Raw genomic sequence first — 14,443 nt, 5'->3', positions numbered from 1 at the left:
GCCCCTACCGACACAGCTGGGGATGGTGCTGTTCCACTGTGCCAGCGCATTGGGGACAGTCAGGCATTCGATGGCACTGGCCCCCTCCAGCACGTAGCCCGAGTCGCACTCGAAGCGGATGACCGCGCCCACGGAGAAGTTGTTCCCCTGGCGCTTGCCGTAGCGAGGCTCCGGGACCGAGCTGCACTGGGTGGCGCTGGTGCGGGGAACCGCTGCGGGGGAAGGAGGGAAAGACAACGCAGGTCAACGGTTTCCACGACGAAAAGGGAAAAGGGGGAAGCAGATCGGGAAGCGGGCCTAGAGCCGCATCTTAAATAACAAGCTTTTACGGTTGTTTACTCATGCAATGCTATTCCATTAAGAGCACACCAGGAGTTTGCACAGATTGACGCTGAGCAAACAATCAGTGGTTGTTAAAAGCTAAGCCATCTATTATGAAGTGAGAATATAGCTAAAACACAGGGGGTGAACACCAATGGAGGTGCATTCCAATTCAGTCATTGATGGGTGTCAGTCCAAAAAGCAGAACTGAACTATTCAACCCTCTGAGATCACATGGGGAAGGCATTTTACTTTAAATAGGCTATTAAAAAAAACAAGCAAGCTTCACTTTTCTGTATGCAACAGACTCTATAAACATGCTATCAGCAGGGGTTATGGGAAGAGGGCCCCATTCAGACACCAAAAAAAAAAAAACTAAGTGGGCCACATCCAGTTAGCCTATAGTATTTACCTTGATAGACGAGGTGGAACCCTCTGGAAGTAACCTGGCCTTTCGAGTTGAATCGGATGAGGATTTGGTTGGAGGTTGCCAGGGGTAGGGATTCGCCTGCAGGGTTCACAAAGAGGATGGCCAGGTTAAGGGGTGAATGCTTTGCGTGCCCTGTGTGTCAGACCTGAGAAGGCTTGTGATGTAACCACAGAGAAGGCCATCAAGTGGCCCGCCATATAAACGATAAATATTAAAACAACAGAAACAACATTTTTTTTTAAGGCGCGGGGGGGGGGGGGGATCTTTCTCTCAAAATACGGAACGATTAGTTCCAATCAAATATGGAAGAGAATAGTTGTAGCCATAGGTACTGACTGTTAAATGAAGTGTTACAAGACAAGACAAATTAAAACATGCACACATACCCATACGCACACGCATTTTCTAAATATATGAAAGGATAAAAATAAGTCAGGCAATGTAATGGTAAAGGTTTTTATCCATCAAAGTAGCAGTGTTTTCACATCATTAAAAAAGTATTTAATTAATTTATAGCTCTTTTAAATTTGATGCGGTTTCGTCTTTCATCAGAGCATAAAATTCAGATTATGTTTTTTTAATAAAATTTTTGAGAAGCCTATAAAAATATCTTCGAGATGATTCTTGAATACACTGGCCTCAGGCAAATGGCCTCAGTGTCAACTAATGCCTTACATGCTAATTTAAAATGAGAAAACCAGCAGGCCATGTTTTTTTTTTTCCCTCCAACCCACACGGTCTTTTCTTGCCTTCAAATGCAAACCTCAAATTACCATTAGGAAAATAAAGCTTGATATATTCCCATGTTTATTGATACTGTGGCATTTTTTTGGGATAATGGAATTTCAAAAACAATGGGCGGTGCTGCAGTGGCAGTACACCAGTGCTCGCTTCACAGCTCAGTGGGGCAGAACGTAATTGTTTTATTTGTCATGTGAATGGTGTAATTTCAATGCACCTGTATATCACACCAATCAGCTATCATGCCTTTATCTCCCAAGATGCTGCAGAGATAGCGCTGGCTTATTGTTGCGGATGTTTAGGCTCGGTAATTGAATCATCTCGCTTTTCTAGGCCTCTCTCTCTCTCTTTATGCCCCTCTCTCTCTCTCTCTTACTCTACCCACTCTCTCTGTCTCTCTCTTTCTCTATCCCCGCCCCCCTATATAAGTAAATCATTGATGTCAAGACTGAATGAAACTTGGTCTTTGTGTGTATGTGTGTGTAGTGCAAGCATGTGCAAATATGTGTGAAAGCTGTCAGTTCACCTCTCTCTCTCACACACACCCTACCCCCTCTCTCTTTCTCTCTCTCTCTCTTTCACTCTCACTCTATCCCCCCTCCCTCTCTTTCTCTCTCTCTCTGAGTAAATCCTTGATGACGGGATTCGGCGCGGTTGGTTTAGATTGGCGTGGGTTTACATCCCGCGGAGAGCGATACCGCCGGTCTGCGGAGACTTCCCCGCGGCTCCGCTCGCCTCAGAGGGGGAGAGCTAAAATCAAATGTTGACGCGTACCTGCTGTGCCTCGAAACAAACCGCGCAGACACGGACACGCTCTTCTCTCGCAGCGTGCGACACGGACAGCGCGGCGGCGTCCGCTGTCGCGGTGCCCAGCGGCGCGGCGGGTAGTTATTATGGACTGTGCTGTGAGCCGTCATTATGACGGATAATAATCCCGCGGGGCTTCGGGCTCTGGTAATTAATTTGCGACTAGCATCCGACGCCCTGTCAAAGTCTTTAATGAAATAAACTCCAAGGTGTGACGCACTCTTAAATACTGATAACAACTACAAAAACAAAAACAAAAAACGACACCAACAACAACACCAGCAGCAGCAGCAACAACAACATCAGCAAATAGCAGCAGCAGAAATAGTCAGCACTGATTATAATGATAAACAAACTGCAAGTTCCGTTAGTGATTTAAGCATATTTAACTGTATAAACTGTGATTTAAGTATAATTCACTATAGACTGTGATTTAAATATATTTAACTGTACAGACTGTGATTTAAGTATATTTAACTGTATAGACTGGATGTCTCTGGAATTTGTCTGTGTATTGAGGTGCCCAGACTGTGCCAGTGCCAACTGTGCCGGGCAGCCAGAAATGGCAGCGCACTGGCTTTAGAGCAGCCTTGGCAGCAAGGGTTTTAGGACACAACCCTCCTCATCTTGTAACAGGAACTCCTTGGGCTGATGGGATACCTGCAGACTGTCTTTGCCAGCTGTCTATGAAGTGTACTCCACTAAAACAATGGCTGTAAAGGGAGATGCCAGGCAAATTAACTAACCTGGGTCAACATACAGCTCTGTGCTCTTTTTAAATTATTTTACCACAGTCACTGGCTTTCAAAAATAACAATAATTTACTTTTCAGTTGGGTTAACCTCACTACCTGACTGTGCCCAACATACTGTTATTTTCTTTCAGCAATACAGTGGGTGGTATTAGAACTCCAGTAAGGACATAATCTGTCCAACAAACAGGGACAAAAAGAGTATTGTAAGTGTGTCATATGACTGGAAATTCAACACCACACCAATGCATACACACAAAGAGCTTTAACCCCTTTGTGACCAAGGGCAAGTGTGCTTGACAAAACTGCTTCGTATTGTGTCACAGCTGCAAGGTGCCCGCAGGGTTTCCCCCCAGTTCTCCTTTCAATGAGCCAGAGAAGAAGCTGTTTAGCATGTGCTACTTTTTTCAGTTCCATTTCTGAGACCTATTCAAAGTGCACACTGCTAACTCTTTGATACTGTATCTCTGCTCAGTGGTGTATCTCAGAATTCACCTGATTGAGATTCTCAGAGTGCAACAATAACACATAACTGGATGGCTCCCCACATTTCACCGGGTTTGTCTGTGTGTGTCTCTATAGACTGAAAGGTCGGGAATATGATTTTTACAGAGTAATGTTTGCAAGCTCCTGCTCCTTTTGAAACCCTGGGTAATGTCAAGCTGGGGTGGAGAGAGGCTGAAGCTGTAGGCGCTAAGCATCTGCCCGGAGTTGGCTGCTTTTGCTTGTCTGTCCTTTTGCATGGTCCTGAGAGGGAGCTACTGTACACTGCAGGATGCTTCTGTTATGTGTTGCACTCCTGGTGATTTCAGCTCAATAGGTGAGCGCGTTTACGGATCTCTTACCAGTGTGTGCCCCAGAGAGCGAGCTTAGAACACGGGAGTTCTGTGTGGCTCCATCGTACACCTCCACCACATCATTCAGGGCCGTCTGGAAGAATGCGAACTGGCCAAACACCACTGTGGCCACATCGAGAGAGTGAGAGAGGAAGGGAGAGAGAGAGAGAGAGAGAGAGAGAGAGAGAGAGAGAGAGAGAGAGAGAGAGAGAAATTCAGATTACTTTCATGTGGTTTCACAAGCATATTTCAACGGTATTCTCATGCACATGGACATGTATAAACCAAAAGCAGAAATAAATAAAAAATACTTTTGTCTTTGTTAATAAACTGCAATGTGTCTAATCAGACATATAGTACAGATTTCTAAAAATAATAGTCTGTTTTCCCCCCTATTTTTTCAGAAGACATGCCAAAAATACATGCAGCACCTTGGGCTTGAAAAAGGTTTGTAATATATTTTCCCCCTTTTCTATCATTCCGGTGAAGGTCATTGGCCAATACAATGCTAATTTATAGCAGTGTTGTTGCAGCAACCATTACAGAGTTATGTTAAAAATGGCTTTATTATTTGCTTCCACATGGTTTGAGACTGGGAACTAAATTTTTTAAAATGTTAACAGTCCACTGGCAATTCCAATTCAAGGACTCTGTTGAGCCCTGAAATCACTGAAATGACCTCAACATTTTATGGTTCATTACACAAGTTCCTAACAGCCCAAGGGTATTGTTAAAGTAATTAATTATTATTAACCTCTGCAGTCAATGTTGTCAATATGAGAATGTTTTTGCACACCATGTACACGATTCAAAGAACAGCACAATGTTGAGGTCGGATTCAAAGAAAAGCTTTACTGCAAACATCTTAAAGAGCTGCCAAAATGTCATGAGGCCAAGAAGCTCAGGAAAATCTGAGATACTGTGCGACTGGGTCTTTTGCCCTGTGAGCTCACCGTAGTCCTTTGGTACGACAACAGAATAATGGCAAGTCCTGCCTCGGCTGTAGTTACCAGGGTAACCAGGGGATAACACCACACCTTCCATCCCAGAGTACTGTCCACCACATGGAGCTGTGTGCATGTGTGAGAGCGAGTGAGAGAGAGAGATGAAAAGATGTACAGAGAGATAGAAAGAATGCTCAGTTCACAGACAACAGAAGTGCTTCAACAGTATACTCAACAGTTTCAGTGTTTCTTCTTTTTCCTCTTTTTTACCATTCAAGTCAATGTCAATGCCCATAGCAATGCTGATTCATATATGTTTTGCCCAACCAAACATGATAAAAAGAGAGATAGCACGCGTTTCATGTTCTGTTTCCCTGTATCTCTCCGGCCATTCCCTAGTACTGTGGATCTCAAGTGACTTTTCTTGTCTGATTCAGCACTGCTAGGGGGTGTCCCAATTGTCTGAAAAAAAGGTGACTGTGATATTTTCAAAGTGTCCTGCAAGGCCTAACGAGACAAAGCTTAGCTCTAGGGCTCCATGTGAAGGCTTGGAGCTCTCAAACAAATACATTCTTAGAATGAAAAGAGGTACAAGAATGAAAAATGTCATCCATCCCATGGTGATACTAGACTGAAATGTCTACTATCTACTACTGTCCATACTGCATTGCACACCAGTCAGTTTTCCTCCCCTTTTCATTGAAATTGACCTGTTGCTTACCAATGCAGGTCGGCCGTGGTTTGTTCCAGCTGGGCTTTCCGTCACCCCCCATGATACAGGTGAGGGCAGAGTCTCCCTCAATGATGTAACCGCTGTCACAGTAGAAGGTTATGGTGGACCCCAGCTTCAGGTCAGTACCGACACGAGTTCCATTTCGGACTGGGCCTGGCTCAAAACATGATTCTCTTGGATTCTCTGCACAGAAAAGAAGCACAACAATGTATTATTTACAAAAAGAGGTTTCATAGTGGTTCAATTTTATTTTGCAAAAAGGCACACGCAATCCCATAAAGGTGCATAAATCATAATGTGTCTTGACAATAATTGTTCTTTGTTATAGAAAAGGCAAACAATCCCTGGGGAATTCCCTTGGGGAATACTGGAGTGGCGAGCTGAAGAACAAAAGAATACAGGTGTGTACACACACTATATATACATATATATATATATATATATATATATATATATATATATATATATATATATATATATATATATATGCTAAACCAGCCCCGAAGTACTATTACTACTATTTTCTAATAAAGAGACAGCCCGGAGTGGTTTATTCCGTTTATACGGTTACCAGCGACTACATATTAGTTACTTGCATTTTTATTGATTTTTATCAAGGTAATCAGCTGAAATTGAAATCTTCTTCCACGGCCCTTTGGGCATATTGTTTTACTGTTGTAAAGCAAAACTCTTGTTGATAGTTCTATTTGGACCTGTTAAGCAAAAACATTGTGTTGCTAATGATTTTATCTTGTTTTTATACTGTAAAATTTGTCATTATCTTATTTAAAAAAAATGCATGAAACCATAACTCAGTTAAGTGTATCTCCCTGGCTCTGTCTTGCTTTTAAAAATATTGTGGTCATGCAGTGTAGACATAGCATCTTTCTAGACCCTCTGAAACCGGGTCAGAATGCATCTTTATGCTAGGTTTGCCGTCACTTGTTACCAAACCAATATTAAATATTCAGCTGGGTTTTAGGTCAAAATGGTCTCACAGCCAGCTTCTTATCTGAGCTAGCTAGCTAGCTAGCTAACCATTGAATTATATCCCAAACAGTGGTTAAACTAGAAACGCAATCGTTCATGAAGATTCAGAAGAAATTGTGTCCCGTAGCCACAAGTTATATACGGAACACTTATTCTACTGTACAAATATGGAGTGATTCAGTATTTCGCAGGATGGTTTGCAAACCTAAATCAAACTATAAGCTACAATAACTAGAACTGTGATTCAACATTGCCATTAATTGTGAAATTGGACATTGAAAAGCGGAGGGGATGTAGCATTAATTCAAAATCCAAAGAATGACGTTGTCGTTTAACTCCTTTAGAATGTTGGATTTGCAGCACATTGGTTTTAGAAGCGTTAAAAGGCAGAGGTGTCCTGCTATTGAAAATGAATGCACACCCTTGGAACAATCAGAATTGCGTAATCAGCCAAGCCATTGTATAAACCTACATATACTACATAGCCAAAAGTATGTGGACACCTGACGTCCAACATTTCATCCAAAATTATGCGCATTAATATGGAGTTAGTTCACCCTTTGCTGCTATATGCTCTACTCTTCTGGGAAGGCGTTATACTAGATGTTGGAGCATTGCTGCAGGGATTTGCTTACATTCAGCCAGAAGCAATAGTGAGGTCAGGTACTGATCAGGCAATTAGGCCTGGCTCATAGTTGGATTTATAATTGATCCCAAAGGTGTTGGATGGGGTTGAGGTCAGGGCTCTGTGCAGGCCAGTCAAGTTCTTCCACACCGTTCCCGAAAAAACCCTCTATATGGACCTCACTATGTGCCTGGGGGCATTGTCATGCTGAAACAGAAAAGAGCCTTTCCCAAACTGTTGGAGAAGCACAGAATCATCTAGATGCCAAACTGCTGATGTTTACATTTGTGAAAACCTGGCGGCAGGCGGAACGGTGGTGCAATGGGTGGCACTGTCGCCTCACACCAAAAAGGCCCACAGTCCAAAGACATGCAGGTTGACTAATTGGAAATTCTAAATTGCCCATAGGTATGAGTGTGTGAGTGAATGGTGTGTGTGCCCTGCGATAGATAGGCAGCCTATCCAGGGTGTATTCCTGCCTGCCCCCTAATGCACAATGGGATAGGCTCCAGCACCCCCTGCGACCATGCCCAGGATAAGTGGGTATAGATGATGGATTAATGGATGGATGGAAATCATGGTGGAGCCTGGTGAAATTATTGAGAAATAGAGGAAGAAATTTTAAATATACTAAAAAAAAATTTTAAATGATGTGAACAGAAAAAAATAGGTAGTCCATCAATTACATAAACCAAAGTGAAAAACAAGGTGAATATGTTCTAGTCTAGTTAAGCAGATGCCTTACATGTTGGATGAAGACAGGCATTGCAAATATTTTAGGATGTCAGCTAACCGGTTCAATGACTTAACCACATCTGTCCGTTCAGTTTTTCCTGTAAAGCCCTACATTTTTATCAACACTGGTCAAAACCAAAATAATGAAGTGGAGCAAACAAAAAAAAAAAGACAATTAATTTCACCGTTTCATCTTGCTGTCCAATCAACACTGCATGACAAAGAATGACGTGCAAAATTCTAGTAGTGCGTGACACTGAGGAAACGTGTCATGCAACACTTTGCACTCGAAAACACGTCATTTCAGTCATAGACCATAAATCAGGTTTTAGAGTTGCTTGGAGTAAGAAAGCTTTTGTTGCAGACCCAGAGCTGAGATGGGCCTGGATGATTCGGTGATGAAGTTAATGAGGCCGGGTTGCTCTGGGGGGTCTGAAGAACAGGGGAGTGAGACCTCGGGGCCTGACTCTTGGTCTGAAGGCCAGGATGAGCCAGTAATGAGACCTCACTCACTCACTCGCGGCCTCGCTCTGTGGATCGGAATACAGAGCAGATGGCATTTCTGAGAGCAGGCAGTGATCTGAGGGGAGCCAATAGCGTCTTTCGCCACCTGACCTTGAGGGCCTGGGAATGAGTAATTAGGAGCAGGCCACTCGTGCACAGGGACTGGGCAGGGCTGGATCTTCAAGCATTTGCAGATTATTCACTGCATGTTTAATGAGCTGAATATTGATACAGAAGACAATGCATGTCTGTGCTGGATCTTTCTCTCCAATTTTTCCTTTCTCCTCTTCCACCTTTGTTCTCCCTTTGTTTATCATACTCTCCCTCGCTCAAAGGACTAACGGTGACCTCTCATTTTATACCAAAGAGAAAAAAATAAACATTGAAAAAGGGCAGGGCATTAGCCCTCCACCAAGAGACTTTCTAAACTAAATGTGCTCACAGCAGTTTCTGAAGTATCAAGGACTTTGTGTTCGGCTCGCCGTTGGATGTGTTTTTGCCCCAATTACAAACAAATCACAGTTTCTTGTCGTCTTTCAACAGTGCTTCCCCCTTCAGCTAGCTCCGAGAGAATTTGACACCGTGCATACGAAATATGTTTGCTGTAAGACTACAAATATATTTGCATGCGTGGGAGAGGCTGCGCCAGGGCAGAAGATTCCTGGGCGCGCGCCAAAAGGCTGCCCTTCATAGTCGAGCGTTATGTTCGAACAGAGTCCCGATCCACGCGCTGCTTAGCGTCAGCTGTTTCGCTCGCTGTGATCAATGGCAAGCTAAGCAGCAGACACTAAGCCACACCTGGTCAGCCTTTGAGATATCAGCATGGGGCCGGTAGCTGTGGGGGACAGGGGTAATTAAGAGGTGAATAGAAAACCATGCCCTGTAAACAAATCAGTCGTGACTAATGCACAATTTAGAGTGTAGTCTAGTCAGCATGAATGAACGAATGAATAAATTAATTAACTAATTGATTTAATAAATTTAATAAATAAATAAATAATAAAATAAATGCATGCTGAATGAGTCAGTTGGAATATCTAGATAGCTAGAGGTACATCATTCTACTGGAACTTCTTAATTTACTGTATTAATAATTACCATATTCAGCACTCCTTGACAAAATTATATTGTGATTTTCCTACAGAAGCAGGCCTCAGTGCTACTCTTTTTTCTATAATTAAATAGACCATAAGAAAGCAGGACATCACCATTCATCAGAAACTGCTCACATCCAGGGCGAAAAGTGAAGAACAAAACTGAAGAATGTCATTGTTAGTCTCAGGTAAGCATGTGCACCAATAGACAGACATATGAAACGTATGTCCCCTGCCCTGAGACAGCAAAAGTTCAATTTTGGCAGCAGTCATTTTTTTTTTTTTTTACTTCCCAAAGGTGCCTGGGCTGGATGTAGGCAGGGGCATGGTACATGGGGATTGCCCATTTCCCCAAAATACTCAAATAATAATCCATGCATCCATGCTTTTTATTATGCTATGATCCAGAATTATGTAACCACTATGTTGTTTTAGAAGAAATACCTGAGGAACGGGAGGGCAGGAGAGAGAACGAATGGACTGTATACTTCCTACTGAGAGCATCACAGCCTGGGAGTTAAACTTGAATGAGATTGTTGAAAAATGTGTACAATGCAAGGCTGCTGCTGTGCAGCTCAATAACTGTGTTTTTATTTATGTGAGAAAATCCACCATGCTAAAAATGAAATCTCAAAGAAGAATAACCATAATTTATTGTTATTTAACCCACATGCACGGTTTCTTAAAGTGAAAGCAGCAGATACTTTTCAAGCTCAAAAACTGTAAGTATGGGTGAGGGTTTCATTTTCATTTTGCTCTTGAAAATGGCTTACTATGTTTAAGACATAGGTTGTATGGTTGATTTTGTTTTATGATCCCCACATTATAGCAATCTTGGGGACAATGACTTTGTTTTTTTCAATATCTCCCAAACTGGCGTCATAGGTTGGAGGGATATTGATTGATGTTTGACTGTTTGAGAAGAAAGAAAGTGTCAAGGAGGCAACAGGTGGCCTTTATTGTACGGTGATAACTAGCTAGCTAGTGAGGTTAAACTTTGTACAGTTTCCGGCTGTAGCAATACATAGCTACCTAGCTAGCCGGCTAATGACCTAGTCTAGTGATCAAGTTGGGAAAACTGTACATTAATAACATACTCATTGTATACATAGCATACATAGCCTACTGCAGCTGTCGTGTCAATCCATGTCTATTTACTGTGCTTATTTGTCTGTTTTATTTTTTATTTTTTTAGAAAGAGAGGCAGGTGAAAATAAGAAAACTTCCAAATGCTATCAAAAACATGGGAATCATGGCACAAGCTGTTTCACTTCTGCAAGTATATATGAGTAAATACTATGTAAGGTGAAATAACATATCATTTGATGGAGGTGGGTTTTAAATGAACACATAAATGATGTTGCTTAGTATCATAGCTTAAATGTTGAAACTATAATGAAAAATATATACCTACAGTATGTATCTAACAATTAGGTAAGCTTCACATTTAAAGAAGAAACAACAGTGGTTGTAGTTGTATAAACTATAGACCTATATCCTGGTTAGGCCTACACAACACCCATGAAAAACACTAGGCCTATTAATTGGCAAACCACTAAAATCATTGCACACCCACCCCCATTTCCTCAAAGCAGTCTGGGGCTGGGTATAAAACATTCTCTTTTTATTTTGAGCATATGCCGCCCAAAACATCTGTGCATGGCCCTGGTCTTAGGAATACAAAAGTGTGATATGACACAGAAGGGAAAAGGACCAAGGATAGAACCCGGGGGGACACCTGTTGAGGGGCTATGAGATCTCAAAACTGTGCCTCCCCCCCACCCCACCCACCAAGAGTTACAGTTGAAGTAAGAAGTAAGAGAAGACAGCTTCAGGTGAAGTTCAACTGTGTCAAATTCTGAACAGAGGTTGAGGAGGACTGGGCTGGAGAGAGAAAAGCCTCCTTTAAAGAATGGAGCTCCTCACTGACTGCAATGAGGGCTGTTTCTGTTGAAATGGTGAGGGTCAAGGAGGTCATTTTGAGAGAGAGAGAAGGAGAAATTAGGCTGAAAATAGCATGTTCAAAAGTTCATCCACAGTGAGAGATACAGTACAGGAGGTGGGGGAGGTAACAGAGTGAAGAGAAATTGGAGTGCAGTTGTATACAGCTCAGATATATTGTGGTTTCCATGATGTCCTCGACTGTAACATGTTATTCTTCAGTACTGCATAGTCGCACACCATTTTCAAACAATGACTAAACATGTACCTGCACCAGACTTCACCTTGACCCCCAAAACCATACCCGTGATAATATTCCATACCCCTGACAGTGTAACCTTTACAGATCAATACTTATACCATTATGAGTATGGTAGCATTTTATGATATAATATAATATTTGTCACCATGTAGGCACTATGAATCAAAGCAGATGGTTTCAAAGCACTGAGTTTCATTTGACTGACATTCACTTGAGTATACTAAAAGTGTATCACTAGTATATTAGTCTTAAGCTGTTGGCACAGTATTGGTTTCTATGAGTTTATATCTTAGTATGTTTTTTTTGGTTTTTGTTCCTGTCCTGTACTACATTTTAAAGATATGATATTGTATTAGTATTTAACATTGCTCAATATAAGTACCCAAGCAAAACATAATTCTCAAATAATGATAGTAATAAGTCAATAATGAAAGACAACGAAGCAAAGCTGATGACAGAGGCTATAGGCACATAAATGGGATTTTTGTTTTAATTCACATGAAGCATTTAGCGTGACAGAAAAGTATTGATCTGACATGCTCCAGTGTATGACCTCATTTTCATATGTCTTTTATACTCAGCAGGAAGAAATGGCATGGGTCGATAACTGCTTCGAGGCACAGCACACTACAAACAGGAAGGGAGAGCGAGCCAGACTTCAAACCTCTCTCCCCTTGTCACCTAATTATGGCCACTTAAAACATAAATATGCAGATCAAGTGAATAAACACAAATGTTTGCTCAGTCAATATTGTGAATGCCCATCAGAGGCTTGGTCTGCTTCTGTGCACATCATCAACAGGACACCACCGTTGTGGTGCCGGCAATCAGAACATTAACTAATTAAAATTAACTTCTTAATTAGCTCAGTCAAAACGAGACTGCCCCTTTACACTCTGGTATTTAACACTGATGAGAAATTAAAGGTGGAAACAGCATCATTCATAATAAACTAAGGTGATACAGACCCAGGAAACTAGAGACTCGATATCAGAGATAAATAAAAGAAAACAATGTTCGGTGACCCTCAGGCCAGCAGGGGGCATACTACCTGTGTACTGTAGGACGAAGCCATTGCTGCTGAGGGAAGCGTCGCTACGGAAGGCCAGGAACAGTGTGTTGGAGCTGCTCTCAATCCGATCTGGGACATCGATCCCGTAATAACTGCCAAGAAGTGGACTGAGGGAGTCCGGCCCATCGTAGATGTGCAGGAAGTCATAGCTGGGCTCAAGGCTGAACCTGGAAGGAAGAACATACGGTACTCTAGAACCACGTTGTGCTCGGATTTATTTATTTTCTTTTTCTAACTGCCTCTTACAATGTTTGCTTGCTTTGATAATAAATATATGATACAACAATATTTCATAATATTCAAAGCGATGTGATAGAAAATGGCTTTGGCAGTTTTCGCAACTTTCCTGCTCAGGTAATGAATAAACAGCACAGGTTACAGGTTCAAATCTCAAGGGGCCCTACTTGAGAAAGGTTCTGAAAGCACATTGCTTCAATAAATACCTACAGATGTTAACAACTACTTTCCACTATTATAGCATCAGCACTGGCCACCGTAAGCCCATCTGCTAAGAAAGACACTTCAGTGTCCTGGTGTGCACTGGTTTGCACAATGCAGTGAATGTTATGTTCATAAACTGTATCAAAAATTAACATACATGTGACAATTGAGTTATACTCATTGAGTTTATTTGATGTCAAATGACAATGATGATAAAAAACAAAGTCAGTCTGTGGGAGGGAGACCGTTGGAGGAGAATGAGAATGGTTGCAGGCAGTCTTACTGGTTGAAGTTGAGCGCGATGACATAGTCGGGTGTCACAGTAACGGTCCAGTCACACTCGCGGCCGTGGGGGTAGGGCTCAGGGTATTCTGGGGAAAGGATCAGCCCACTGGGACCCGTCAGGTTTCCCCCACATGGTGCTACAGAGAGAGAGAGAGAGAGAGAGCAAAAGAGGACAGAAACAGAAAGAGATTTCACAATAATAATAATTTCAAAATAAATAAAAAATAAATAAAAAATACAAACACAAGGCCCCCTGCAAAGAGAGGCAAGTAAGACCCAATTCTACAGTCAGTAACTGTGAAGGTCCAGAGAGAGAGAGAGAGATGTGTGCTGTGCTGTTAATGCCTGAATACTGCCCTTCCTTAACAAACAATGCATCTTGAGTAAGAGTCAGATTGGCTTTTAACCAGATTGCTTCATAGACTTTGAAAAGACATTTGATTAAATTTGGCATAGGGGATTAGTATTTAAACTTCTTCACATTGGTGTAGGGGTAAAACATATTACATTATCAAATCAATATATAATAAAAACAAATTTGGTGTAAAAATAAGTTATAAAAGAACATAATTGTTAAAACAAGGCAGTAGAGTGATACTGGGATGCAGCTTTGTCCAACATTGTTCAATATTTATATCAATAAACTGGCAACAATATTTTATATTATTTTTAAAATAACACATCTTGATCTGAAAAACAAATAGACAGGAAATTGTAAAAATGAACTAAAATATCAAAACAAACTTAATTGCTATCAGGTCCTAAACAGAAACACTAAATTAGCAGTATACCTTAAAATGAAAATTCAGAAGAAAGAGACATTTTCACAAAATGCAGACTCAGTGACCAAAGCCCTAAAATAATGTGATAGGCTGGAAGAAAACATCTTGGCCTACCTAGAGAACAAAGACAGTGTAGTCACTGTGAGCTG

General features: G+C 41.6%; 1 protein-coding gene across 1 annotated transcript in view; it reads right to left on the bottom strand.

Annotated features, from left to right (window-relative positions):
- csmd2 (CUB and Sushi multiple domains 2) overlaps positions 1-14,443 on the bottom strand; it is a 259,924-nt gene that overhangs the window by 61,535 nt on the left and 183,946 nt on the right. Inside the window, exons 28-34 of the mRNA XM_064347643.1 lie at positions 13,511-13,649; positions 12,766-12,953; positions 5,552-5,746; positions 4,840-4,956; positions 3,896-4,009; positions 734-829; positions 9-212 (exon numbers count right to left, since the gene is read on the bottom strand). Of these exons, the coding sequence (XP_064203713.1) occupies positions 9-212; positions 734-829; positions 3,896-4,009; positions 4,840-4,956; positions 5,552-5,746; positions 12,766-12,953; positions 13,511-13,649 (1,053 nt within the window). The remainder of the gene's footprint in view (positions 1-8; positions 213-733; positions 830-3,895; positions 4,010-4,839; positions 4,957-5,551; positions 5,747-12,765; positions 12,954-13,510; positions 13,650-14,443) is intronic.

This window comes from Anguilla rostrata, chromosome 8 (genome assembly GCF_018555375.3).
Source record: "Anguilla rostrata isolate EN2019 chromosome 8, ASM1855537v3, whole genome shotgun sequence".
NCBI lineage: Eukaryota > Metazoa > Chordata > Actinopteri > Anguilliformes > Anguillidae > Anguilla > Anguilla rostrata.
Note: the sequence above shows the minus strand (reverse complement) of the source record. Positions and strands in the feature narration are given on the sequence as shown.